The sequence below is a fragment of the Onychomys torridus genome, chromosome 1 (genome assembly GCF_903995425.1).
Source record: "Onychomys torridus chromosome 1, mOncTor1.1, whole genome shotgun sequence".
NCBI lineage: Eukaryota > Metazoa > Chordata > Mammalia > Rodentia > Cricetidae > Onychomys > Onychomys torridus.
Genome location: NC_050443.1, coordinates 4,386,788 through 4,414,738, shown reverse-complemented (window position 1 = coordinate 4,414,738; position 27,951 = coordinate 4,386,788). Strand labels below are relative to the sequence as shown.

The 27,951-nt window shown below is 44.9% G+C and overlaps 1 protein-coding gene across 1 annotated transcript; it reads left to right on the top strand.

Annotated features, from left to right (window-relative positions):
- The first annotated feature begins 11,937 nt into the window (after positions 1 to 11,937).
- LOC118595403 (zinc finger and SCAN domain-containing protein 5B-like) lies at positions 11,938 to 14,305 on the top strand. Its single transcript, XM_036205887.1, has 3 exons — positions 11,938 to 12,297; positions 13,039 to 13,180; positions 13,623 to 14,305. The coding sequence occupies exons 1-3, from the start codon at positions 11,938 to 11,940 to the stop codon at positions 14,303 to 14,305; spliced, it is 1,185 nt and encodes a 394-aa protein (XP_036061780.1).
- The last annotated feature ends 13,646 nt before the right edge of the window (positions 14,306 to 27,951 follow it).

The following is a 27,951-nucleotide window of genomic DNA, read 5'->3' as shown; positions in this document are numbered from 1 at the left end:
ATTATGGCCAAGCAGTGGTGGGGCACGTCTTTAACCCCAGCACTCCAGAGACAGAGGCAGGTGGATCTCTGTGAGTCTAAGGCCAGCCTGATCTACAGAGCAAGTTCCAGGTCAGCTAGGGATACACAGAGAAACCCTGTCTTGAAAAACAAAACAAAGGGATATTACAGAGGATGCAAAGAAGAGACAGATAGTCAAACCATACGTGTGCTGAGCCTCCAAACCCTCTCTGGGGACAACTTTCTCCATGATTTCAACATCCTGGAAGGAGCAGATCTCTGGTTTTCTAAATCCATTCTTAGAAACATTTATGTCTGGGGCTGGAGAAATGGTCAAGAGGTTCAGAACACTGGTTGTTCTTACAGAGGACCATGGTTTATGTCTCAGCACACACATGATGTCTTACAACCACATATAACTCCAGTTCTACTGGGAGATATTTGGAAAAAAATCATATGCATTAAATAAAGAAAAATATTTTCTTTTTTTTTTTTTTTTGGTAAAGATTTATTTATTTATTTATTATGTATACAATGTTCTGCCTGCATGTATGCCTGCAAGCCAGAAGAGGGATCCAGATCTCATTACAGATGATTGTGAGCCACCATGTGGTTGCTGGGTATTGAACTCAGGACCTCTGGAAGAACTGCCAATGAGTGCTCTTAACCTCTGAGCCATCTCTCCAGCCCAAGAAAAATCTTTTTTTTTTTTTAAAAAAATGTCGAATGTCGTTTATTGAAGGAGGGAGGAAGTCTTAAATACAGGCTTACAGCACAGTGAGAGAACCCCAGAGGGCACAAGTTCTCTACTGATGTTTTACAATCTTACATCTAAGCTGTTAATGCCCAATATGCAGGATACACAGACAAGGAGCTTCCCTTAAGCATTCAGGAGGGTGGAACCCAGCAGGGAATTAGCATAGGGAGGAAATCAAGGTCAAGGTCAGCAAGCAAGGCAACAGTTACCCAAAATGGGGGCCAGGACCCTACTGGTCCCCCCTTTTACTAAAAAATGAGCTTCTGACTTAGGTTGCGGGGACATCAGCAGGTCACCTTACCCATCATGGAGACACCTGTCCAGGCCACACAGGTGCTCTGTCTTAGGTTGGTGAGTGCCACCCAGGAATTTCCCATCTCTGAATACTCATTATCATACAGGCTCAATCATGTGACAGCTGCTGTTGACAAAGATCTCTAAGTGGCACTGGGCTTGCAATCTGTGTGTTTTACATAGAAGAGACCAACAGAAGTCTTAACCCACCCATAGCCAGTAGGCTAAAGGCAACTGAGCCATTCCCTTCCTCAATGAGCCTTACTGCAAATTGGAGTCCTTGTAAGATGGTATCTCGAGAGCAAGTGGAACTTCAGTTTGTAAATTTATAACTTTCAAAGCCAATCAAAATGTATATAACTATTGAATTAAATTTGTCATGCCCAATAGAATGAAAGATTGACTAACTGTGGTAGCTACTTTTGCTGCCAGGGTCTCCACTGTGCTAGCTGTAGTAACTGTAAGGAATCTGTCCTTAATTACTTCATCAGCCTGTGATGGTGTCCCAGCCTAAAAAGTGGGCGGGCCCTCTGTATGTCCCCTTTCCCTTTTCCGCACCTCTGCCCATGCGGGGTCTCTCTCTCTCTGTCTCTCCCTCTCTCCCTCTCCCAATAATGCTCTAAAAGGTAACCATGGCTTGTGACTTTCCTACAGCATTCTCCTCTGTTGGCATGGCAGACATCATTTAACCATCATTTGGTTTAGACTCAGATACATCACTGAGACTTGCTGTGACTGCTGCCACTTGCCACCTCCTCCCGGGTCCTGCAAGACTGCAAGACCGCAAGTGAGCATGTGAGCATCCCTCACCTTCGCTGGACCCCCATACCAGCTACCGCTGCCATTACCACAGTGAGTCCGCCATTCTCATGGCTATAATCTGAGCTATATTCTTTGCAAGGAGGACACCCTGGGGGTTGCCCTCGGGCTGTTTCGGCAATGGCAGGCATATTTTCGCTCCTGACGAGGGGGTAAATGCTGTTTCAGGTCCAACTGTGAACCAACTGCGGCACAGCTGCAGCCCTTCCCATCCCTTAATGAAGAGGATGGCTAACTTGATCCGATTCTTAGATCTCTCTCCACTCTTTGGGGATGCCCAAAATTGGAGTGTGATCCCAGTTTGTTATTTTAATTTTTTATTTTTCTCTCAGCTGTAGCCATGGGACAAAGGGGGTGAATACATTTACCACCTACATTGGCCGATAGGGGTGGGTACTGGTAAACCTGGCCACATAACAGTGTAAACCTTGCTGTATAACAACATCGTGGGAATTTCTGCCAGCAAATGGGCAGATAAGAGTTACTTTATTCCTAAGCTTTCTGCTAAAGCTTTAAACCCTTCTCCCTCCCCATTTCTGCATCTGCCACAGCAACCTTTTCTGTCTGACTTCTGACAGCAGTGGGTGGGCTCAAATGCCTGGGCTTGGGTGGCTTCTAAGACTCTCGCCCTAACTCATCTTAACTGCACCCACTCATTCTCAACTGCCTTAAGAAACACAGACAGGTCTGAAAGCAGCTAAGATCCATACAAATAAGTTTACAGTAGTCAGGATGGCTCCTAAGCCAAAAATCAGCTTATAACTTCAAACAAGTCTTCCAAAGGATAGGTTTATAGTCTGCCTACTGGCAGATTTTCCAAAAGCTGTCCTTAAGCCACCAATCGTCAGGAAAAAATCAGGACACAGAGTAAAATCCGTCTCTTGTTCCCCAGACCTCCCTGAGTAAAACTTAAGCATCTGGAGAGCAAGCCTCCTGACCCTACAGGCAAAAGAGTCATCTGTGGCATTTAAGGTGTGCCAGGGAAGAGATAAAAGCCTGAAAACAAAATTGCCAAGTACTGACATTCACTGACTCACAAAAGCTGTTGGGTCCCTGTTTTAAGTGAAAAAAGGCCACAGGCTAGCAAATGCCCTGCCATGCCATCAACAGCCTTATTAAAAGTGCCACCTAGAAAGACAACCAATCAGCTAACTGCCCCCAGGCACCAAGACACATGGGTACACCAAGCTAAGACCTCCAACAGACCTAGGTTTAGCTACAGACATGGAAGGGAACCCAGAATGCAGCAGGGAAGTGATCCATTTCTTTCCTTCTGGCCACCAAAGCCACTGACTCAGTCCTGGGAGTTTTGGGATGTCACCTCTCCTTTATTGTTGGGTACAGAGGACAGCCTTACCCACCTCACCAGATTTAATTGCACTTTCAGAGTTACTGCCTGTGTTTCTCGCATGTACACAGATCTTTGCCTGGCCCCTAATTCCAAAAAATAAGTTCTCATGCACCACAAGCTTTTTTCTTCCTAGTTCCCTGTTCTAACTCACTGTTCAGCCAATGATACAGGGCCACCACAGAACTGGAGTCCAAAGATCATCAAGTAAGAAACTGTAACAGCTAAAAGGTATTTACACCCCCAGACCCAAATGCGTCAGGATGCTACAAAAAGACTTTAATGTAAACATCTATTACTATGTGATACTTTAAAATAATCTGTCTCTGATAAAGCTTAACATGTTTCAAAATCCATCTGGACAGGCTAGATCTACCAACATATAATAATAATGGTTGTTTTCTCTCTAAGCTTTTTTCTATATCACCAGCATCTTGTCAGAAAGAAGGTTCCCAGCCACAGCCAAGAAGGATACATGTCTCCAGAGCAAACGGATGACAGACAGCATCCCACAATGCCTGTCTACCTCGGAAGACTCTCCTCCATTCCCCCAAGAGCCAAAGGACGTCCAAAAGTCAGTTATTGCAAGGAACGACGCCCCTATTCCCATCGACCTGCTTTTTTATAATAAGTGAAAGTCTGGAATGTAAGGATTCTGTCCTTAATTATGTCATCAGCCTGCAGCAGTATCCCAGCCAAAAGTGGGCAGGCCCTCTGTGTGTCCTCACCCCCTCCACACAGTCCCTCTCTCTCTCTCTCTCTCTCTCTCTCTCTCTCTCTCTCTCTCTCTCTCCCTCTCCCCCTTTCTTTCCCAATAAAGCTCTAAAAAGTAACCATGGGTGGTGACTTTCCTCCAGCACTCTCCTCCATTGGCATGGCGGCCGTGGGCAGCGGCCAGCCACCAGTGGCGGCCAGCCAGGAGCGCCGCCTTAACCAAGAGTAACCAGTTATGAAATGGTAATTCCAGAAACAGTAGCAGCAGTGGCTACCACTTCTATAACAGCAACAACGGCAGCAGCGATGTCAAATTCTCTTCTGGAGCATGTGGGCATCCACTGGCATGGATACAACTCCAGGAACATGAACCGCCAAGCCCATTTTTCTTGATCCCAGTATGACTTAAGTTGGCAGCTCTGCAAAAGAACAACTAAGAACCATAAAGAAAAAACAGGCAGCTCACAAGGAGCAGAACTAATGGTCTCATAATGGCTACATTCAGGCTCATATATTTTAAGGTATCTTCAAAGGGGGCTAAATGAATTTCAGGAGACCAATAAATGTTGCACAGAGCCACTCCTGAAAAGTAGGTACTGCTCTAGCTTGAATAGGATTGTGAGGATGAAAATGCTTAGCTGGCATGCTACTGTTAACAAATGGAGGTCAGTGAAGCAAAGAAAAATCTTTTTAAAGAGAGAGAGAGAGATTTATTTCTGGCCTTTGACTGGCATAGTGTGTAAAGGAGCATGCTGCAACCGATGACCTGTGTTGGATCCCCAGGATCCATATGGTGGAAGGAGAGAAGTAGATCCTGAAAGTTGTCATGTGTCCACATGAGCATTTGGCACACCTTCCCTTACTCTATCCTACACACAAAATAAGAAAGAAAATAGAATGAAAAAGAAGTGGGTTTTTTGTTTGTTTTTAGAGACAGGATTTTTCCATGTAGCTTTGGAGCCTGTCCTGGATCTTGCTCTGTAGACCAGGCTGGTCTTGAACTCACAAAGATCTGCCTGGCTCTGCCTCCCAAGTGCTGGGATTAAAGGTGTGTGCCACTGCTGCCTGGCTTAGAATGATATTTTTAAAAGAATATTTTTTCTACAATAAACCATTTTAAGACACATTTACAGTAAACCAAGCCACAGGAGAAAAATAAAACAAAACAAAAGACAAGTAACTAAGTGTTCTACTGCTGAGAAAAGACACCATAAGAAAGCATTTAATTGGGAGCTTGCTCACAATGTCAGAGGTTTAGTCCATTATCATGGCAGGAGCATGCAAACCTAGTTCATGACCAGAGAACTGGGCACGCCTACTCATTTATTTTATTTTATTAATTTTATTTTTGAGGCAGGGTCACTGTTTCTCTTCTTTTTGTTGTTTTCTTTTGTTTTTAGACAAGGTTTCTCTGTGTAATAGCACTGGCTATTCCGGAACTCCCTCTGTAGACTATAATGGCGATAAACTCACAGAGATCCTCCTGCCTCTGCCTCTCAGGTACTGAGATTAAAGGCATGAGCCACCACCGCCCTGCTGAGACAGTGTTTTTATGTAGCCCTCAATACTCTGGAACTTGCTGTGTAGACCAGGCTGGTCTGGATTTTGCATAGATCCACTTTTCTCTGCTTCCTGAGTGCTGCTATTAAAGGTGTCTGCCACCACCCCTAGATTTTTTTTTTATCATTTAAACATATTTTTCTTTAATGTTTTACAAATTGCACACATGCACACAACATATTTTGATCAGATTCACCCTTGTTCCTTGCCCCAGATCTACCCTATTATCCTTTAGAGATTGAACTAGGTAGGGCCTCAGTACATTTGGCAAATGCTTTGCCACTGAGACACATCCTTGGTTGTCCCAACAATATGTCTTACATATTTGTTTATTTAGAAAGGGTCTCTTGTAGCACAGGCTGGCCCCAAGCTGCCTTAAACTTCTGAACCTCTTACCTGGGATTATAGTGTGTGTCAACACGCCAGGTTTTCTACAGTGCTAGGAACAGATCCTCTACCTCCTGCAATGGTAAGGAAAACACTCTGACATCTGAACTGCAACCCCAGCCAGGCTGATATAATTCTTTATTTATTTATTTATTTATTTATTTATTTATTTATTTATTGAGCTGAGGATTGAACCCAGGGCCTTGCGCTTGCCAGGCAAGAGCTCTACCACTGAGCTAAATCCCCTACCCTATTTATTAATTTTTTAAGTTTGAGACATGGTCTCACCAAATTTCCTTTTCTGGCCTTACACTTACTCAGGAGACTAGGCACGCCTGTACTTTACCATTCTCCTGCCTCATCCTATCCCACTAGCTGATATTGTGGTGGGCCCTAAAGCAGTTTGACTACACAGCTGCCATGACAGCTTAGAGGCCCAGACACAGCTTCTGGCAGGCAACACCTAGACCCAGGAAAAAGTCTAAAGCTAACCCCACCCAGTGGGGCCTGCATCTAAGAGGAAATACCTGACATTCCAAACATTCCCTATACACCTAGACAAATGTCAGCCAATCAGGGTCCTGAACCCTGGAAATCCCCTCACTCCAACCTCTGCTATGATAAAAGCCCCACCCTGCCTGGGCTCTGGGCTCTCTGCTCTCACCTCGAACTCTGACAGACAGAGACATCAAGGCCCAGAGCTTAAAATTAAAAAGTCTTGAAAATAAAGGGTCTTTGCTTTTACATACAGGATTTGGTCTCTGTGGTGGTCTTTTGGGGATCCCCACAATCTAGGCATAGCAGTATCACAGGCCTACAAGACCAAACCTAGGAAGTTTAATAAATTCATGTCCTTCTTGTGGCAATCCTAATGTTAAACTGTAATTTAATCTCAGGACCTTTAAATTGAAGTGTAAAATGGCATCTAAAGGCTGGAGGCAATCACTGGGCAGATTAGCAACCGGAAGACAGTCCCAGGAATCCATATATAAGCCATGGTCCTAGAGCGTCGGGCACTGTGCAGAGAGATCTCAGAGGAGTCAAGGGTGCTGCAGGCTGGAAGACAGGAAGACAGGACCCGGAGGTAAGTAACCAGGGAGGAAGGTGGGTTAGCGAGCCTGTGTGTTTGGATGCAGGCAGAAAGAGGCTGCAAGATTTAGCTGAGCAGGAAGTACCTGCATCTCCGCACTAGGGAGCTGAGGCAGGAGCATGCCTCCCCTAGTTCCCTGGCCAGACCGGGCATCATGATGAGGCTGAAAGGGAAAAATCAGTAGCATCTTGAGAGACGCCCCATCCCACCCCCGTACCCTCCTCCTCTAAAGGTATTTGCTGACCAGCAGTTTTAGAACTGACCAGAAGTTGAACTTATGGGAAGATAAGGCTGAAACAATAAATCTGTATATCCTGGGTTCGGCATAACAAGATTTGTGAGTAATGGGCTCAACTGACCAGAAGCTGACCTCAGAGGAGAGCAGGACTGGAACAATAAATCTGAATGTGTATATCCTGGGTTCAACAAAAGCAGGACACAGGAAGTGAAAACTTATGTCTCTGTAGACGCCCTGAGTCCTGTTAGCCATCAGTAACCTCCTGCTTATAGTTCTCCAGTAACTTCAAAGAACTACCTCACCCCTAGCCTCCTCCTCCAATCCCAAGCTGCATGTAAACCTTCCCTATATAAACCCCTTAAAGTGAGTGCTCGGGGCCGTTCTCCTCCACCCACTGTGTCTGATGTTGGATGTGGACCAAGCTTGAGCTTGCTTGTTATCAATAAACTCCTTTGCATTTTGCATCGGATATTGGCTCCGTGGTGGTCTTGCTTGAGGGTCTTGCAACCCAGACACAACAAGGCGTTCTCAAGAAACAAAAAGAAGAACCCCTAGTACCTTGAACTTCTCTTGTGCTCTTTTATGACCATCTTTCTTCCTCATGCCTGACTCCTGGTAATCACCGTGATGCTTCGTGGATTCAGAATTCCACCTTGCTCCATTTTATATCTTGTTTTGTTGGTTTGTTTTTGTGTTTCGAGACAGGGTTTCTCTGCGCCTTTTTTGGAACTTACTCCGTAGCCCAGGCTGGCCTTGAACTCACAGAGATCCTCCTGGCTGTGCATCCAAGGTGCTGGTATTAAAGATGTGTGCCACCACCGCCTGGCTTCCAATTTATCTCTTGATGCTCTTGTTGTTGGGTCCGAGGTTGCATGCTGGAATTTATTTATTTATTTATTTATTTATTTATTTATTTATTTATTTATTTATTTATTTATCTATCTTCTAAGATGGGGTCTAGTTCCAGGTTGGCCTGGAATTCCATCCTCCAGCCCCAGCCTTTTAACCTAGAAGCAGAGGCAGGTAGCCTCTTGTCCAATACTATTTATTTATTTACTTAATTACTTATTTATTTATTTGGTCTTTGAATCAAGAGTTTCTCTGTGTAGCCCTGGACCAGGCTGGCCTCAAACTCAGAGATCCACTGGCCTCTGCCCCTCTCAGTGATGGAATTAAAGGTGTGTGCTAGGTTGGAGGTTTTGGGACAAAAAGATCTCTGCCCACCCCCACTCCAGCCAGAAGCCAGGGCTTGCAGAAGTCAGTATATGGGACAAAGAGAGTCCCACCATAAACCCTCACTTTCAAAAACCCACCCAGCTCGTCAGTGGTGGCGCACGCCTTTAATCTGCCCAGTTTTAAGTCTCCTATCCCTCCAACTGATGCTGGCTCCGTCCAGGAAGAATTCCTAGGTGTAAGAAGAGTTTTGTTTTTTTCTAGAAAGGGTAACAAACATTCCACAACTCTCTCCAGTCTTTTGTTTGTTTGTTTGTTTGTTTGTTTTTCGAGACAGGGTTTCTCTGTGTTGCTTTGTGCCTTTCCTGGATCCTGCTCTGTAGACCAGGGCTGGCCTTGAACTCACAGAGATCTGCTTGACTCAGCCTCCCGAGTGCTGAGATTAACGGCTTGCACCCTCACCACCACCGGGCCTCTTTCAAAATTTAGCATTTTAGGCATCTGTATTGGCCTGCCCTTAGGGTCCTGACAGGCTATAACTCAGCTGCAGCCACTAAGAGCACCCCCTGTGTGCATTAGCTACTTTTCCTTATAAAACGCGGGCCTTGCTCACCTCTGGTCACCTTTCTCTTTATCTTCCTCATCCCCAGGGACCGGTCCATGCCCTCTTCTATGCCTCGATCTGTAGATCAGGCTGGTCTTGAACTCAGAGATTCTCCTGTCTCAGTCTCTCAAGTGCTGGGATAAAGGCAAGTACCACCACAAGAGAGCAGATGGTTGCTAAGAGCTGAAGGCCCATCCCAGGAACAAGTTTCAAGCCAGCCTGCACTATACAGCTCTACCCCGAGTCAAAATGAAAAACAAAACAAAACCCTCAAACCATTATGGAACAAATTTAAATCAATGATGACAACAGTTCTGTTAACTTCCAAGGCCAGTGACATTAGAAAAGTATTAGATTTTTAACACCATGGGGGGCAGTGGCAGTGGTGGTGATGTTTGTTTGTTGTTAATTTTATTTCTGCAGTTTTGGGGTCATGATCTAATTCTCCAGGATGCCAGACCTTACCACCAACTGAACTTCTTATACAACCTACCTTTTTCCTTTTTCTTTTTTCTTTTTTGGTTTTTCAACACAGGGTTTCTCTGTGTAGCTTTGCGCCTTACCTGGAACTCACTAGGTAGCCCAGGCTGGCCTCCAATTCACAGAGTTCTGCCTCTCGAGTGCTGGGATTAAAGGCGTGTGCCACCACCGCCCGGCCTTATACAACCATATAATCTCTTTTTGTCTCAGCCTCTGACAGGAACAGGGTCCCAGGCTGGCCTTGAACTCTCAGACCATTCAGTCTCTGCCTCCAGGGTGCTGGGATTACAGGTATACACCATAATGCCGAGCCTGAAATTAACAGTGTTTTTCTTTTTAAATTATCATTTTAATTATTAAAATAAAGAATTAGACCAGGTACTAGGCACACAGAGAAAGGCAGATAGAACTCTGTGAGTTAGGGTCCAGCCAGAGCTCCACAGAGAGACCCTGTGTCAAGAACCATTTTGTGTGCTGTGGCCATAGCTCAGCAGTTAAGAGCACCCACTGCTCTTCTAGAGAACCCAGATTTCATTTCTAATGCCCACAGAGACTCACAATTGCCTCCAGCTCCAAGGCCTCCAAGTCCTTTGCACTAGGCACAAAAATGGTCCAGAGACTAACATGAATATAAAACATCCGTACTCATATATTTTTGTTTTTACAGAGCTGGGGACGGAACCCAGGGCCTTGTGCTTGCTAGGCAAGTGCTCTACCACTAAGCTAAATTCTTAACCCTGCGTACACATAAAATTTAAAGTTATTAATTTTTTTCTTTTTTCTTTTAGCCAAGCATAATGGTGCACAACTTTAACCCCAGCACTCTGGATTCAAATGCATGTGAATCTCTGAATTCGAGGCCAGCCTGGTCTATCCAGAAAACATGCTGGCCTCATTTTTCACAGTATCCAATCACCACCCACGTTTGATGGTTCCTTGATTTGTTTTGTTTTGACTTGTTTTGAGACAGGGTTTTTCTGTGTAGCTCTGGCTGTCCTGGAACTGGATCTGTAGACCAGGCTGTCTTCAAACTTAGATTAAAGGTGTGCACCACCAAACTGGCTACAAATATTTTTTTCTCTCAACCTTTTGCACTGAATTTTCTAATGACTATTTTGAGCCATAAATACTTAATCATTTAGACCTGATATATGTAATTAAAATTTAACATATAAATTATACACAGTAATAGGTTTTATTTTAATATATTTATTTAATAATATTGGGGGTTTCTTGTTGGTTTTTTTTTTTTGTTGGTGGTGGTGATTTTTTTTTTTTTTCCGAGACAAGGTTTCTCTGTAGCTTTGGAGCCTGTCCTGGACTAGCTCTGTAGACCAGGCTGGCCTCGAACTCACAGAGATCCACCTGCCTCTGCCTCCCAAGGCATGTGCCACCACCACCGGGTGCTTGTTTTGGTGGGTTTTTGTTTGTTTGATGGTGATTTTTTTTTCCTTTGAGATTTAGCCTTTCTGTCTCCTCATTGCTCTGGAACACAGTAGTAGACCAGGCTGGCTCACTGTAGTAAATCTGCCTGTCTCTGCCTCCCAGGGATTAAAGGTGTGGATCACCACACCCAGGAGCAATTTTGTGTTTGTAAATGTGTAGGCTGGGAACTGAACTCTCATCTAAAAGAGCAGCCAGAGTTCCTAACCAATTCTACCTCTCAGGCGTTTTAGTTTTGTTTTTTAGACAGGGTCTCACTGCACAGCTCTGGCTGCTCGGGACTGAGATCTGCCTTCCTCCACCTCCTGAGTCCTGGCACTACAGGTGTGGTGGCTCACACCTTTAATACTCCTGCTGTCCTGGAACGAGCTAGGTAGAACAAGCAGGCCTTGAACTCAGAGATCTGCCTGTGTCTGCCTCTGGGCTGCAGGGATTAAAGGTGTGCAAGCACTGCTGGGATTGGTCTTTGACTTGGGTCTCCTGTAGTCCTCACTCTCTTTTAGACTTGGTACCTAATATGTAATCTAGGTTGGTTTCAAAATTATGACATGCAGCTGGCTTCCACCTCTGACTTTACAGATGTGTTCCATCATACACAGCTAGAATAGAGTAATTTATTTTTTTTTTTAAATTATCTTGGGATATGGTGTGGGTACCAGGGCTCACACATGGACGCCAGATGACAGCTTGTCAGAGCTGCTACTCCTTCCACTGTGTAGGTCCAGGGGATTTAGCTGGGGTCATTGGGCTTGGCTGGAGATACCTGTACACCTGAGCCCTCTCACAGATCCATAGAATGGATTGATTTCTGCTTCACTAAACAGTCCCAGTGTGTTTGGGGGAGGTTGTATTATAAGGAATGGTGACATTTAGGAGGCAGCAGAGTTAAACTGATCTGGTTCCTTCTTGCCTTCCAGGCACCTGGACCAACACTGAGCTCATCCCTGTGGCTAAAGAAGTAGGTCTGTTGAGACAGGAGTGACTCATAGAATTCCAACTTGTCAGAGACCAAGATTATATTCCCAGCAGACATGGCTAGCAACCTGCCGTCAGACAGCCTTCCATCAGAGCAGACACCATCACTATCATCCCAGGAAAGGAATTCAGAAAAACCAGACTACAACCCTGAGGTTTGGCATGTGAAGTTCAGAGCTTTCAGCCCCTCTGAGCAGTCGGACCCCATCCAGGATCTGAAGAGGATCTCTGAGCTATGCTATCAATGGCTGAGACCAGACCTGAATAGCAAGGAGGAGATGCTGGATCAGCTGGTGTTGGAGCAGTTCATGATCTCCATGCCTCCAGAACTGCAGGCCTTAGTGAAGGAGAGCAGAGTGAGGAGCTGCAAAGAGTTAGAGAAGCTGCTGAGGGATGGTGAGAAACCACAACATTGGGTAAGCAGGGCCTCAGCTGTGGGCTGAGGGAAAGGACAGCCTTGGGGCTGTGGTGACCTGGAGGCAGAACCCACTGAGGGTGCAGCCCTAGTCAGTGGCTCCTATGAGGAGAGTTTGGCTTCCCAAGTGATAACTGGCAATGTCTGGGGAATCTTTATGGGGTTGTTTTGTCCTTGTGAAGGTGGCCCAGAAACTTGGCTTACAAGCCAAGAAATTGTGCAGAACAGAAACACTGTAAGCTAACAGGCTCATCTTGAGTCAGAGTGCAGAAGCCCTGTATTTCTCTCCCTTTATTGTCCTCCTCCCTTCTCCCTCCTTCTCCTCCCTCCCTCTTCCTCCTCCTCCCTCCTCCTCCCCCTTCCTCCTCCTCCTTCCTCCTCCTTTCTCATTCTCCTTCCTCCTCCTCCTCCTCTTCTTCTTCCTCTTCCTCCTCCTCCTCTTCTTCCTCTTCTCCTCCTCCTTCTGCTCCTCCTCCTCTACCTTCATCTATGTGTCCTGTGTACCACATGTGTCTGGTGTTCTTAGAGACCAAAAGAGGGCATCCAATCCCCAAAAAGAGACAATAATAGCACAGAAATATTTCTTTATGTGAAGTATTGGGGTGGGTCATAGAAGTATAAACATTCCCACATGTAGGAAAATTGAGTGGCCCAGATCAAGTAGAGTCAGATGTCTACTTTCCACCTCTCCACTGAATGAACACACACTCATAATTCTTAACTGTCCACTGTCAAGAAACAGGAAGTTTTGCCAGATACATTTCTTGAGAGCAGAGAACAGGATGACCTGAGAAATGAGCAGAGCCCGGGGAGTGACTCTGTGCAGGACAGGGAGGAGGCCTCTGTGATGACACCTCAGGACCCTCAGCCAACACAGAGTTCTGGTGAGTTCAGGGTGGGAACTGACTGGGGACTTATGACACCTTGCCCAGCACTCTCTTCCTGTGGGAGCAAACTGACCACCCACTCCCACACCCTCTGTCACTAGCCTTCTAGAGCATTCTACAGGCTGAGCTCTCAGCCTTGAGATGTTGATGGGATGTCCCCAGCCAGCATAAGAGTTTCCTCTAATGAGTCTGGTATGATTGGGATCTTTAATAAGTGTTGTGTGTCTCAGTGTAGAAATGCACTGGCCCTCAAACTGACTGTCTGTGATCTATCTCAGGAGCCTCATGGTGACAGGAGAGAATTAACCTAACCCAACAGTGTTCTCCATCTCCACATCCTCAGAGTGCCACCCCCTCTATAATCAAGTATATAAATACAATCCATTTTCGAGAGGGACTCTCAAGTTTTAATTATTATATTTGGACATCCTTCCATCAGATTCTGTCAGAAGAAAGGATGTAAAGATTCCCCAGGAAGATTCAAATACAGATGCTGCCATACCGTTGACCCATGTTCTGGAAAGAAGAGATTCAGCTGCACACACAGATCTTCAGAGTCTCTCTAGTTCCAATGGAGACAAAGTTCCCACTGGTCCAGGAGGGGCCTCCTGTGTGGACAAGACACAAGATGGGCAGCTAGGCCTTGCTTCCCTACAACCTGTAGAGCCTGTTGACCATCTTGCCGGCCAGGCTCAGTTTGTGTGCAATGAATGCAAGAAGAGCTTCCCTTACAGGTCTCAGTTCATCATCCACCAGAGGTCTCACACAGGAGAGAGACCCTTTGAGTGCAGAGTGTGCAAAAAGGGGTTTGTGCAATCCTCAGACCTTCGGGTCCATCAGCGCATCCACAGGGGTGAAAAGCCTTATGTGTGCAACATCTGCAGCATGATGTTTGCCCACAAGTCCACTCTGCGGGGTCACCTTAGGACCCACTCAAAGGAGAAGCCATACGAGTGTGAGCACTGTGGGAAATGCTTCAGCCACAGGGGCAACCTCAATATCCATCTCCGCATCCACAGCGACTCAAGACCTTACAGTTGTAAGGACTGTGACAAGGCCTTCAGACAGCAGGGGACTCTGAAAAAACACATGAAAATCCATTCAAGATGGGCATCCTTGTGAGTCTGTATCCAGAGTGAAGTCTTTTCTTAGAGACACTCACTGTTGCCAGGTTACCCTTGTTACATGGCAACACCCTGGGAGCACTTAAAGGGATGTCTCATCCCTTGAAGGTCTGAGGACAATTCTGTTTCACTATGCCCCACTGTTGTGTACGCGCATGTTTGAGACAGGATCTCACTATGTGTCATTGGCTGTCCTAGAAATTCACTATATATAGATCAGGCTAGTTTGAAACTCAAGAGACCTATGTATTTATGTATCCCAGATTAGCATTGAAATTGTGACTGGACTCATACTTCTGTCCAGAAGGTTGAGAGGTCCTCTCCTTGGCAGGCTTTTGTTATATTTTGTTTTTAATTGGTACTGTTATTCTCAAGTTTTCATTTTTGAATAATAAAATGGGAGTGATGTTTGTCTCCTCATACCACTGTTAAATGTGGTTTTCCAATAAAATTACTTATCTGCCCAAGGACAACACTTTCATAGTTTCTACCCATTACCACAATTCTCCTCCCCCTGAATCCCCCCAGTGGTAAGGACCGAACCCAGGGCTTTGTGCTTACTAGGCAAGTGCTCTACCACTGAGGTAAATTCCCAACCCCTTATTTTTTTAAATGAATTTTCAATACAGGGTTTCTGTGTGCAACAGCCTTTCACTGTCGTGGACTGTGCTTTGTAGACCAGGCTGGCCTCTGTCTCCCAAATGCTGGGATTAAAGCACATGCCACTATCGCCTGGATTCTCACGGGTCTTTAACTATTTATGGCTGCTTCGCCTGCACAGGATGTGTGGCTGGTGCCTGAGGGGGTCAGAAAAGAGCCCTGCATCTCCTGAGACTGGAGTTCCCGAGTGTTGGGAGCACTTATGTGGGTGCTGGGATCCAAACCCTCCTGTGTCCTTCTGCAAGAACAGCCAGTGCTCTTAACCACTGAGCCATCTCTCCAGCCCCTAGTCACTTATTTAAGAAGGGTCACTTTAAACCCTGAATCACTCAAATGGTCCTTAAATGTTAAGCAAGTCCGTTTACTCTAAATTCAAAACAAATGTGTCAGGACTTTGAGCAAATTGTTTGATAACTTTGGCTCTTTTGGGTGTAGGGGTGAGCCACCCAGCTCCAAAACAAATCACACATAGGCTTAATTATTAATGCTGGGCCTTAGCTTGGCTTGTTTCTTGCCAACATTCCTTAACTTATCACATCTACCTTTTGCCTCTGGTCTTTTTCCTTTTCTTACTTCTGTATATCTTACTCTTACTCAGTGGCTGGCTGTGTAGCTGGGTGGCTGGCTCCTGGAGTCCTCCTTCTCTGACTCCTAGAACTCTCCTCTCCAGATTTCTCTTTCCATGTATTCTCTCTGCATGCCAGCCAACCTATCCTTTTCCTGCCTCACAATTCCTATCCTTTTCCTGCCTCACAATTGGCCGTTCAGCTCTTTATTAGACCCTCAGGTGTTTTAGACAGGCACAGTCACACAGCTTCACAGAGTTATACAAATGCAACTGAAACAAAAGTAACACACCTTAAAACAATATTCTACAACATTTCCCTCTTTTTGTCTAAAGAAAGATAAAGATGTGGCTGGAGAGATGGCTCAGAGGTTAAAAACACTGGCTGTTCTTCCAGAGGTCCTGAGTTCAGTTCCCAGCAACCACATGGTGGTGAACAACCATTTAAAATGTGTTGTGGTGCCCTCTTCTGGCCTGCAGTGCACTCATATGTACAGGCAGAAGACTGCATACCTATTAAATAAAGAAATAAAACCTTTATTTTTTTATTTTTATCTTTAACATACTAAAACTATATACAACAGACACAATTATCAAGTTAGAATTACATTTCCAATATTCAGTGTATTTGTATTCAGCAGCTTCAGGGAAGATACTGATTTCCAAACTTTGTACCTGACTGACTTTCTACCACAGCTAAGGAAAGCTGCAGCTTTAGCTGTCAGGTCATCAACTTCAGAGACCCAGAAGAATAGAACATCATCTAAAAACAGAGACATTTGGCTAACTTGACAGTCACCCAAGGTTTCTCTGCAATATTGTGGGTGTCCATCTTCAGCCTATAGGTCTAGAGCAGCTGGCAGACTTTTCTATGAATCAGGAATTCTGGACCGTCCTGCCTTGTTTTGGCAAAATTCATCAGTCACTTTTCTCTGTGTCCTGCAGAAAGTCTGGCAGCGTCTTCTGGGAAGCAGGTATTTTAGGAATAAATGTCCTGCCTGTTTTGGCAAATTCACATAAATGAGTGTTCTATCTGTATGTACCACTTTTAGCCAGAAGAGGGCAACAGGTCCCACTGTTGTAGGTGGTTGGGAGCCACCATGTGGTTGCTGGGAATTGAACTCAGGACCTCTGGAAGTGCAGCCAGTTCTCTTAGCCGCTGAGCCATCTCTCCAACCCTTGGCAGTTCAACAGTCTTTTTCCCTGTGTGTCCTGCATGTTTAGTCTGCACAGCAGTCATAGGCAAGAGCAGTTCCTTGGCCCAGTGGATAGCCTTGCCACAGTGAATGCAAACTCCATAAGGAGTTGCTTCAGTGCCCATCCTCTCTGACATAAATCTATACAACCAGGAGCAGAGTGTCTCACTGTTATGAAAAACTTTAAATTAACAAAGCATTGTAGATGCTATATTATGTAGGTCGTTGAAGTGTTGAAGACCATTTACCTAAAATTATAACTATTTAATCTAGAAAACATACCATTACCTCCTTGGAATCTGTTGACTTGTACAGTGACTCAAAGACATTAGGGAAACACACAGACTGGCTTGCTTTTTTTTGTTTTTGTTTTTTAACAAAAACTTGTTATAATTCCAAAGTCCAGAGTTATTTGAAACTAGAAAATATTTCCTCTTAGAAAACAGTAAAAAAGAGGCCGGGCAGTGGTGGCACATGCCTTTAATCCCAACACTCGGGAGGCAGAGGCAGGCAGATCTCTGTGAGTTCGAGGCCAGCCTGGGCTACCAAGTGAGTTCCAGGAAAGGCACAAAGCTATCAGGGAAAACCTGTCTTGAAAAACAAACAAACAAACAAACAAAACAAAAAGAAAATAGTAAAAATGATAACATTTCCAAATAAGCCCCTTTAAGCCAAATGAGAGTTCAATTATACATATAAATATTGTTCTGGGATACAGAAGAAACCTATCTTCGTCTGTTCAGAGAGCTATGTTTTACTTACGTTGTGTAAGTGAGATTCCTATTCATCTTCCCCTACACTGTTTGATTTTCAGCAGACATTTTCTAGCCTCCCTCCTTAAAGTACAGCCAGCATATCCTTTCATCAGCTTGATACGGTACAAATTCTCATCCTAATAGTGAAATGTTTCACTACAGCATGCCCAGTGATTGGGCAAAACAAAAACTTAGTATAAGCCACAGGCATCCTAAGGTCCCACTGCTAGGTAGCCTCCTTAGATCTGTGGGTTGCAGTCTGACTGTCCTTTGCTTTACATCTAGTACCCACTTGTGAGTGAGTACATACCATGTTTGTCCTTCTGGGTTTGGGTTACCTCACTCAGGATGATTGTCTCTAGATCCATCCATTTGCCTGCAAACCTCATGCTGTCATTGTTTTTCTCTACTGAGTAGTACTCCATTGTGTATATGTAACTCATTTTCTTTTTTATTTCATTTTTCTTTGTTAAGAAATTTTCTACTCACTCCACATACTATCCACAAATTCCCCCTCATCCCCCTTCCCCCGGCTCTCTTTCCAAAGCCACCCCACATCCCCACATCCCCCAAATCGAAGTGTCCCATGGGGAGTCAGCAGAGCCCAGCACACTGAGCCTAGGCAGGTCCAAGCCCCTTCCCACTGCACCAAGGCTGCGCAAAGTGTCACACCACAGGCACTGGATTCCCAGAAGCCTGCCCATGCACCAGGGATGGATCCTGATACCCTTGCCTGGGTGCCTCCCAAATAGTTCAAGCCAAACACCCGTCTTCCATACTAGGGTGCCTAGTCCTGTCCCATGGGGGCTCCACAGCCACCAGACCACTGTTCATGGGCTTTCACTAGTGCTGCCACATTTTCGTTTTCTTTTTCTTTCCTTTTCTTTTCTTTTTTCTTTCTTCTCTCTTTTTTTTTTTTTTTAGCTTAGGATTGAACCCAGAGCCTTGCACTTGCTAGGCAAGTGCTCTACCACTGAGCTAAATCCCCAACCCAGTGCCACATTTTCTTTCATTCATTCTTTCTTTTTTTTTTTAAGATTTATTTATTTATTATGTATACAGAAGAGGGTGCCAGATCTCATTGCAGATGGTTGTGAGCCACCATGTAGGTACTGGGAATTGAACTCAGGACCTCAGGAACTCTGGAAGAGCAGTCAGTGCTCTTAACCTCTGAGCCAGCTCTCCAGCCCTTTCTTTCTTTCTTTCTTTTATTTTTTTGAGCTGAGGATCGAACCCAGAGCCTTGTGCTTGCTAGGCAAGTGCTCTACCACTGAGCTAAATCCCCAACCCGCCACATTTTCTTAATCCATTCTTCAGCTGATGGGCATGTCTAGGTTGTTTCCAGGTTCTGGCCATTATGAATAATGCTGCTATGAACATAGTTGAGCATGTATCTTTGTGGTATGGGTGACCATTCCTTGGGTATATGCCTAAGAGTGGTATGGTTGGCTCTTGAGGCAGATCGATTCCCAATTTTCTGAGAAACCACCATACTGATTTTCACAGTGGCTGTGTCAGTTTGCATTCCCATGAACTGTGGAGGAGTGTCTCCTTTGCTCCACATCCTCTCCAGCATTGACTGTCATTAGTGTTTTTGATCATAGCCATTCTGACATGTGTAAGGTGGTATCTCAGAGTCCTGTTGATTTGCATTTTCTGATAACTAAGGATGTTGAGCATTTTCTTAAATCAGACTGACTTGTTAAAATGGATTACATAGCCAAGTAGTCGGGGTGGGGACCCGCCTTTAATCCTAGCACTTGGGAGGCAGAGGCAGGTGGATCTCTGTGAGTTCAAGGTGAGCCTGGTCTACAGAGCGAGTTCCAAGACAGGCAGAGCTGTCACAGAGAGAAACCCTGTCTTGAAAACAAACAACAGGATATTACAGAGGATGCAATGAAGAGACAGATAGTCAAACCACAGGGGTGCTCAGCCTCCACAGCCTTTCTGTGTACAACTTTCTCCATGATTTCAACATCCTTGAAGGAGCAGATCTCTGGCTTTCTACATTCATTCTTAGAAATATTTATGTCTGGGGCTGGAGAAATGGTCAAGAGGTTCAGAACACTGGCTGATCTTCCAGAGGACCCAGGTTTACATTTCAGCGCACACATGATGTCTTACAACCACCTGCACCTCCAGTTCTACTGGGAGATATGTGGAAATGAAAACTCATGTGCATGAAATAAAGAAAAATCATTTGTGAGAGAGAGAGGGGAGAGAGAGAGAGAGAGAGAGAGAGAGAGAGAGAGAGAGAGAGAGATTGATTGATTTCTGGCCATTGGTGTGTAAAGGAGTATATTGCAAACAATGACCTGAGTTGGATCCCCAGGACCCATAAGATGGAAGGAGAGAACCAGATCCTGAAAACTGTCACGTGTCCACATGCACATTTGGAAAACCTTCCCTTACCCCATCCTACACACAAAATAAAATAAGAAAATAGACTGAAATTTTTTTCTTTTTCTTTTATTCCAGAGCTGAGAACGGAACCCAAGGCCTTGAGCTTTCAAGACAAGCGCTCTACCACTGAGCTAAATCCCAACCCAATGAAATTTTTAAAAGGAATATTTTTTATCCAAAATAAACCATGTTAAGACACATTTACAGTAAAACAAAGTCACAGGAGAAATCAAAACAAAACAAAAGGCATGTGACTTAGTGTTCTACTGCTGAGAAAGACACCCTAAGAAAGCATTTAACTAGGAGCTTGCTCACAATGTCAGAGGTTTAGTCCATTAGCATCATGACAGGAGCATAAAGTCCTAGTCCATGACCAGAGAACTGGGCACGCCTATTCATTTATTTTATTTTATTAATTTTCATCCTTTATTTATTAATTTTTACACAGGGACTCTTCATGTTTGTTTTGTTTTGTTTTGACAGGGTTTCTCTGTGTAATAGCTCAGGCTGTCCTAGAACTTGCTCTGTAGACCAGGCAGGCCTTGAACTCACAGAGATCCTCTTGCCTCTGCATCCAAGGTGCTGAGATTAAAGGCGTGAGCTATGACCACCCTGCTGAGACAGAATCTCTTCATGCATCCCTGGATACCATGGAAAGTGCTGTGGAGACCAGGCTGGTTTGAACTTTGCACAAATGCACCCTTCTCTGCCTCCTCAGTGCTGCTATTACAGATGTGTGCCACCACACCTAAGTAATTCATTTGAACACATATTTCATAAATGTGTTACAAACACACACATGCACACAACATATTTTGATTATCTTCCTCTATTCCTTGTCCTAACTTGTTCCAGATCTACCCTATTATCGTCTATAGATGGAACTAGGTAGGACCTCACTACACTTGGCAAATGCTTTGCTCTGAGACACATCCTTGGTTGCCCCAAGATCTTATTTGTTTTTTTAGAAAGAGTCTCTTGTAGCACAGGCTGGCCCCAAACCGTCTTAAATTTGGGACCCTCCTCCCTGGGATTGCACCGTGTGTCACCACACCCAGGTTTTTGGTTTGGCTTGGTTTTTGTTGTTGTTTTGGCTTTTTCAAGACAGGGTTCCACGGTATAGTTTTGGTGCCTATCATGGGATCTTGCTCTGTAGATCAGGCTAGCATCAAACTCACAGAGATCCACCTGGCTCTGCCTCCTGAGAACTGGGATTAAAGGCGTGAGCCACCACCAATGCCCGGCCACACACAGTTTTTTACAGTGTTAGGAACAGACAATGCAAAGGCAAGTTCTCTGAAGTCTGAACTGCATCCCCAGCCAAGGCTAATAAAATTATTAATTGATCCACGTTTGAAGTTTGAAACATGATCTCACCAAATTTCCTAAACTGCCTTACCCTCACCCAGGAGGCCAGGCAAACCTTGACTTTATGATCCTCTTGCCTCATCCTCCCCACTAGCTCCTATCCCAGGTCTACAGGACTTTGCCCGATTAGTTTAATAAGTTCATCCTTCCCTCTGGCAACCCCAGGGTTAACTTGTAATTCAATCTCAGGATGTCTGAAATGACATCTATAAGGGTGTCTAAAGGCTCCAGCCAATCACTGAGAAGATTAGCAACAGGAAGACAGTCCCCTGCATCAGTATAAAAGCCCTGATCCTAGAGCTCCCAGAACTTCACAGAGAGATCTCAGAAGAGTCACAGCTACTGCTGGCGGGAAGATAGGACCCACCCTCAAGGTAAGTGAACCAGGGAGGAAGTTGGGTTTTGGGATGCTGTGTGTTCAGATGCAGGCAGAAATTGGCTGCTGCAAGATTCAGCTGGGCACAAAGTACCTGCAATGCCACACCAGGTAGCTGAGGCAGGAGGATGCCATGCCGAGTTCCCTGCTGTACAGGGCCATAAGGTGAGGCGTTCACAGCAAACAAGCAGAAGGACCCCCAGATACCTAGAACACCTCCTGTGTCTTTTGATGAACATCTTTCTTCATTGGTGTCCCGCTCCTGGTAATCACTGTGATGCTGTTGCAGACTCCAAGGGCAGATTCTACTTAACTTGGGTCTGTATCCCTTGACCTTCTCATTGCTGGGTCTAGTGGTTGCATGCTGGAATTTGTTTACTGATTTTCTTTTCAAATGGTATCTAGCTCCAGATTGACCTGGAACTTTAACCTCCCACCCCAGCTTTGGGAGCTGTAAGCAGAGTTAGGCACCTTCAGGTCCAATATTATTCTTTTTTTATTCCTTTTGGTTTTTGGAGACACAGATTCTCTGTGTAGTCCTGGCTGTTCTGGGACTCCCACTGTAGACCCAAGCCAGCCCGGGCAGCACAGCCCTACCATGTGCCAAAGCAAAAGAGAAAAACAAAACCCCAAAGTATTATGGGACAAATTTAAATCAATAATGAAAATAGTTCTGTTAGCGTTCCAACTTCAGACACATTTAAAAAGTATTAGATTTTTAACATTATTGGGGGGTGGGGACATAACGATGTTTGTTTTTTTGGTTTTTGATTGGTTTGGTTTGGTTTGGTTTTTTGGGTTTTGTTTGTTTGTTTGGTTTTTTTGAGACAAGGTTTCTCTGTGTAGTTTTTGCTTCTCTTGGATCTTGCTCTGTAGACCAGGCTGGCCTGGGACTCACAGAGATCCACCTGCCTCTGCCTGCCGAGCAGTGGGATTAAAGGCGTGGGCCACCACCGCCTGGCTTATTTGTTTTTCACTTTATTTCTGCAGTGCTGAGGACATGACCCAAGGTCTCAAAGATGCCAGACAAGCACTCTACAACTGAGCTACATCTCCAGCCTTGCAATCTCTTTTTGTCTCTGTCTCTCTGTCTCTGACAGGGACAGTGTTTTCCTATTTAGTCCAAGCTGGCCTTGAACTCTCAGACCTTTCAGTCATTGAGCCCAGAGTGCTGGAATTACAAGTATACACCATATACTGCCTAGCCTGCTATTAACTGTTTTTATATTAAAAATTATCACTTTAATTATTAAAATAAAGAATTAGAGCTGGAGAGATGGCTCAGTGGTTAAGAGCAGTGACTGCTCTTCCAGAGGTTCTGAGTTCAATTCCCAGCAACCACGTGGTGGCTCACAACCATCTGTAATGAGACCTGGTGCACTCTTCTGGCCTACTGGGACGCATGCAGGCCGAATACTGTATACATAATAAAAAGACAAATCTTTGAGGGGTTGGGGAATTTAGCTCAGTGGTAGAGTGTTTGCCTAGCAAGTGCAAGGCCCTGGGTTCAGTCCTCAGCTCCAGAAAAAAAAAAAAAAAAAAAAAAGAAGCCAGGTGGAGCGGCGGCTCACTCCTTTAATCCCAGCAATCCCAAGGCAGAAGTAGGCTGATTTCTGTGAGTTAGAGGCCAGCCTGGGCTACCAAGTGAGTTCCAGGAAAGGCGCAAAGCTACACAGAGAAACCCTGTCTCTAAATAAAAAACAGCAAAAAACAAACAAACAAACAAAGAATTAGACCAGGTACTAGGCACACAGAGAAAGGCAGATAGAGTCCAGCCAGAGCTCCACAGAGAGACCCTGTGTCAAGAACCATTTTGTGTGCTGTGGCCATAGCTCAGCAGTTAGGAGCACCCACTGCTCTTCTAGAGAACCCAGATTTCATTTCTAATGCCCACAGAGACTCACAATTGTCTCCAACTCCAAGGCCTCCAAGTCCTTTGCACTAGGCACAAATGTGGTCCAGAGACTAACATGAATATAAAACATGCATACACATAAAACTTTCCCTTTTTTTTTTTTTGTTTTGTTTTTGGTTTTTTGAGACAGGGTTTCTCTGTGTAGTTTTGTGCCTTTCCTGGAACTGGCTTTGTAGATCAGGCTGGCCTCGAACTCACAGAGATCAGGCTAGTTCTGCCTCCGGATTGCTGGGATTAAAGGCGTGGGCCACCTCCGCCCCGCTAAAGTTTTTTGTTTTTGTTTTTTTTAGATTTAATTTGTTATGTAAACAGTCTTCTGTCTGTATGTTTGCCATCTGCAGGACAGGATATAGCATCAGACCTTATTATACATGATCGTAGGCCACCATGTGGTTGCTGGGAATTGAACTCAGAACCTCTGGGAGAGCAGTCAATAATGCTCTTAATCTCTGAGCCATCTCTCCAGCCCAAAATTTAAAGTTTTAAATTTTTTTCTTTTTCTTTTTTGGACAAGCGTAGTGGTGTACAACTTTAATCCCAGCACTCTGGAGTCAGTTGTATGCAGTCTCTGAATTCAAGGGCTAACTGGTCTCTACAGAGAGCATGCTGGCCTCATCTTTCACAGGTTCCAGCCGCCACACATATCTTTTTTGTTGTTTGATTTGCTTTGATTTGATTTGAGACAGGGTTTCTTTGTGTAGTTATGATCTGTAGACCAGGTTGGCCTCGAACTCAGATTAAAGGTGTGCACCACCAACCAGCTACAACTATTTTTTTCTCAACCTTTTGGACTAAATTTTCAAATGACTATTAAGTTTATTTATTTAATAACTTCATATGGGTATTTTGTTTAGCCTTACTATATCCTGGCTGATCTGTAAATCAGAATATAGACCAAGCTTGTTCCCAGAGCTCTGCCTGCCTCTGCCTCCCTGGGATTAAAGAGCCTAGTCACCACGTCCAGCAGACATTTTGTATGTTTGTAATGTGTAAGCTGGGAACTGAACTCTTATCTAAAGATCAGCCAGGGTTCCATACTTGCTAGTTCATTCCTCTGTCTAGATGGTCTATGGGGTTAGTGGACTACAAGCCACATTTTGGTGTATGGTGAGCTATGTGCTTTATCAAATGTTAAGTAACAAGGAAAAAATTAAGGCTTGCTTTTGTGCCATCGAACCCACAGATACTCTTATTTTAATAATGCTTTTTGTTATTTGAAAATATAGATTTAGTGCCCTCAAATACCAAGTACCTTGTCTTTTCCCCAAAATGTACCAACTCTACTACTTGCTTTTTGATTGTTTTTTGAGACATTTTCTCACTGCATAGCTCTTGCTGGTCATGGACTGATATGGACTGACAGATCTACCTGACTCCACCTCCCAAATCCTGGGACTGAAGGTGTGGTCGCTCACACCTTTAATCCCAGCAGTGGGGAATCTCTGAGTCAGGGCGTCCCATGTCAACAGAACAAGTTCCAGGACAGCCAGGTCTACACAGAGACCTTGTCTGTAAAAAAAAAAAAAAAAATACTGTAACTTCTGTGTGCAGATGGTGGAAATGACCCCACCTGTGCACATTTGGAGACCAGATCAGGCACCATTGACTCATTAAAGCCAGCACGTGTAGGAACACGAGATTGAAAACCAGGGTGAGTAAATTTCTATATATTTGTTTTTGTGTTCTGGAACTGAATTTTGCTCTGTAGCCCAGGCTAGCTCAAACAACCCTTCCTGTTTTGTGTCTCCAGTGCTGGGATTATGGGTTAATCCACCATAACCATGTTTTATCTTTGTTTTTGTTTTTTGAGACAGGGTTTCACTGTGAATACCAGGCTGGCCTCAAACTCTGAGATCCTCCTGCCTCTGCCTCTCAAGTATAGGGATTAAAGGTGTGGGCCATGTTCTTTGATTCTGAGAGTGAGTCCCTTGTAGCCCTCATGTGTTTAGACTAGGTACTTCATACATAACCGAGGGTGATTCAAAATTGTGGCAGCATCAGGCTCCACCTCTCCCTTGGTTGGGATTACAGATGTTTCATAATACACAGCTGGAATAGAGTAATTTATTTTTAAAGATTTGTTATGTATACAGCATGTATGACTGCAGGCCAGAAGAGGGCACCAGATCTCATTACAGATGGTTGTGAGCAACCATGTGATTACTGGGAATTGAACTCAGGACCTCTGGAAGAGCAGTCAGTGCTCTTAACCTCCAAGCTGTCTCTCCAGCCCAAAGTATGTGTTTTTTGTTTTGTTTTTGTTTTGAGACAGGTTTTCTCTATGTAGCTTTATGCCTGTCCTGGAACTCACTCTGTAGATCAGGCTGGCCTTGAACTCACAAAGATACGCCTGCCTCTGCCTCCAGAGTGCTGGGATAAAGGCGTCGCCACTACTGCCCGTCTTGATTTTTTTAAATTATCTTGGGGATGGGGTCAGTGCCAGGTCTCACACATGGAGGCCAGATGACAGCTTGTCAGAGCTGCTACTCCTTCCACTGTGTAGGTCAAGGGGATTTAGCTGGGGTCATTGGACTTGGCTGGAGACACCTGTACACCTGAGCCCTCTCACAGATCCATAGAATGGATTGATTTCTGCTTCACTAAACAGTCCCAGTGTGCTTCAGGGGAGGGTATATTATAAGGAATGATGACATTTAGGAGGCAGCAGAGTTAAACTGATCTGGACCAACACTGAGCCCATCTCTGTGCTAAAGAAGTAGGTCTGTTGAGACAGGAGTGACTCATAGAATTCCAACTTGTCAGAGACCAGAGAACATTCCCAGCAGACATGGCTACCAACCTGCCGTCAGACAGCCTTCCATCAGAGCAGACACCATCACTATCATCCCAGGAAAGGAATTCAGAAAAACAAGACTACAACCCTGAGGTTTGGCACTTGAAGTTCAGAGCTTTCAGCCCCTCTGAGCAGTCGGACCCCATCCAGGATCTGAAGAGGATCTCTGAGCTATGCTATCAATGGCTGAGACCAGATCTGAATAGCAAGGAGGAGATGCTGGATCAACTGGTGTTGGAGCAGTTCATGATCTCCATGCCTCCAGAACTGCAGGCCTTAGTGAAGGAGAGCAGAGTGAGGAGCTGCAAAGAGTTAGAGAAGCTGCTGAGGGATGGTGAGAAACCACAACATTGGGTAAGCAGGGCCTCAGCTGTGGGCTGAGGGAAAGGACAGCCTTGGGGCTGCGGTGACCTGGAGGCAGAACCCACTGAGGGTGCAGCCCTAGTCAGTGGCTCCTATGAGGAGAGTTTGGCTTCCCAAGTGATAACTGGCAATGTCTGGGGAACCTTTATGGGGTTGTTTTGTCCTTGTGAAGGTGGCCCAGAAACTTGGCTTAGAAGCCAAGGAATTGTGCAGATCAGAAACACTGTAAGCTAACAGGCTCATCTTGAGTCAGAGTGCACAAGCCTTGTTATTTTGGTTTTTTATTTTTGTTTCCATGTCTTTTTTTTAAAATCCAGTTATCCTGTGCACAATATGTGTCTGGTGCTCTTGCAGGCCAGAAGAGGGCATCTGATCCCCTCAGAGCTGGAGTTACAGTTCTGAGCCACTACCTTGTGGATGCTCGGGATTGAACCTGAGCCCTCTGGAAGAGCAGTCAGTGGTCTTAATCTCTGGACCATCTTTCCAGCCCCTACCTCATTCCTTATCTTTTGTGACAGAGTCTAATGTCACAATGACAGAGTCAGACTGGTCCTCAGTTCCCTGTGTACCTCAGTATGACTTTGTGGGCCAATGTATGTCCAGGAAGACAGTTTTGCAAATAAGTCAAGCTTGGCTGCTGAGTCAGCCCGGGAACAGTGCTGTGGGAGGTACATCCAGGCTCTTTCCTAGGGTCTCATCCTGTTGCCTTTCTCCCACAGTCCATAATCCACTCCCAAGGACAACTATATCTCCTTCGGGATCCAAGTGTTAAGATGGCTGAAGCCAGGGAGGATGAATGGGATGATGTGGAATTATCCCTTAAACACCCCTCAAATGAGAGTGAGGAGCGCCTCAACAGAAGCCAGACCTGCCAGTCTGTGGTGGAGCACACCTTTAATTCCAGCACCCAGGAGGCAGAGGCAGGTGCTTCTGTGAGCTGGAGGTCAGCCTTGTCTCAGAGTGAGTTCAAGGACAGCCAGGACTCTTTAGAGAAACCCTTTCTCAAAAAACAAAAGCAAACAAACAAACAAACAACAACAACAAAATAACAGTAGCCAGGCCAGAAACCTTCAGAGACTGAAGAGCCATCCAGCAACCAGGTGAGCCTGGGACACTATCTCTGGGGTGATTTGGGGGTATTTCTCACACTTATGAGAGTGCTGGGATTAAAGGCATGCTCCACCACCACCCAGTTCATTTATACTATTTTCTACAGAGAAAATATTTTACTGTTTAAAAGAACCCTGGA

Bases quoted from the DNA above. Each gene is read 5' to 3' on its own strand.
- LOC118595403 (XM_036205887.1), top strand. From the start codon at position 11,938: ATGGCTAGCAACCTGCCGTCAGACAGCCTTCCATCAGAGCAGACACCA. The intron at 12,298-13,038 runs GTAAGCAGGGCC...GTCAAGAAACAG, and splicing joins GTGAGAAACCACAACATTGG to GAAGTTTTGCCAGATACATT. The intron at 13,181-13,622 runs GTGAGTTCAGGG...TCCTTCCATCAG, and splicing joins TCAGCCAACACAGAGTTCTG to ATTCTGTCAGAAGAAAGGAT.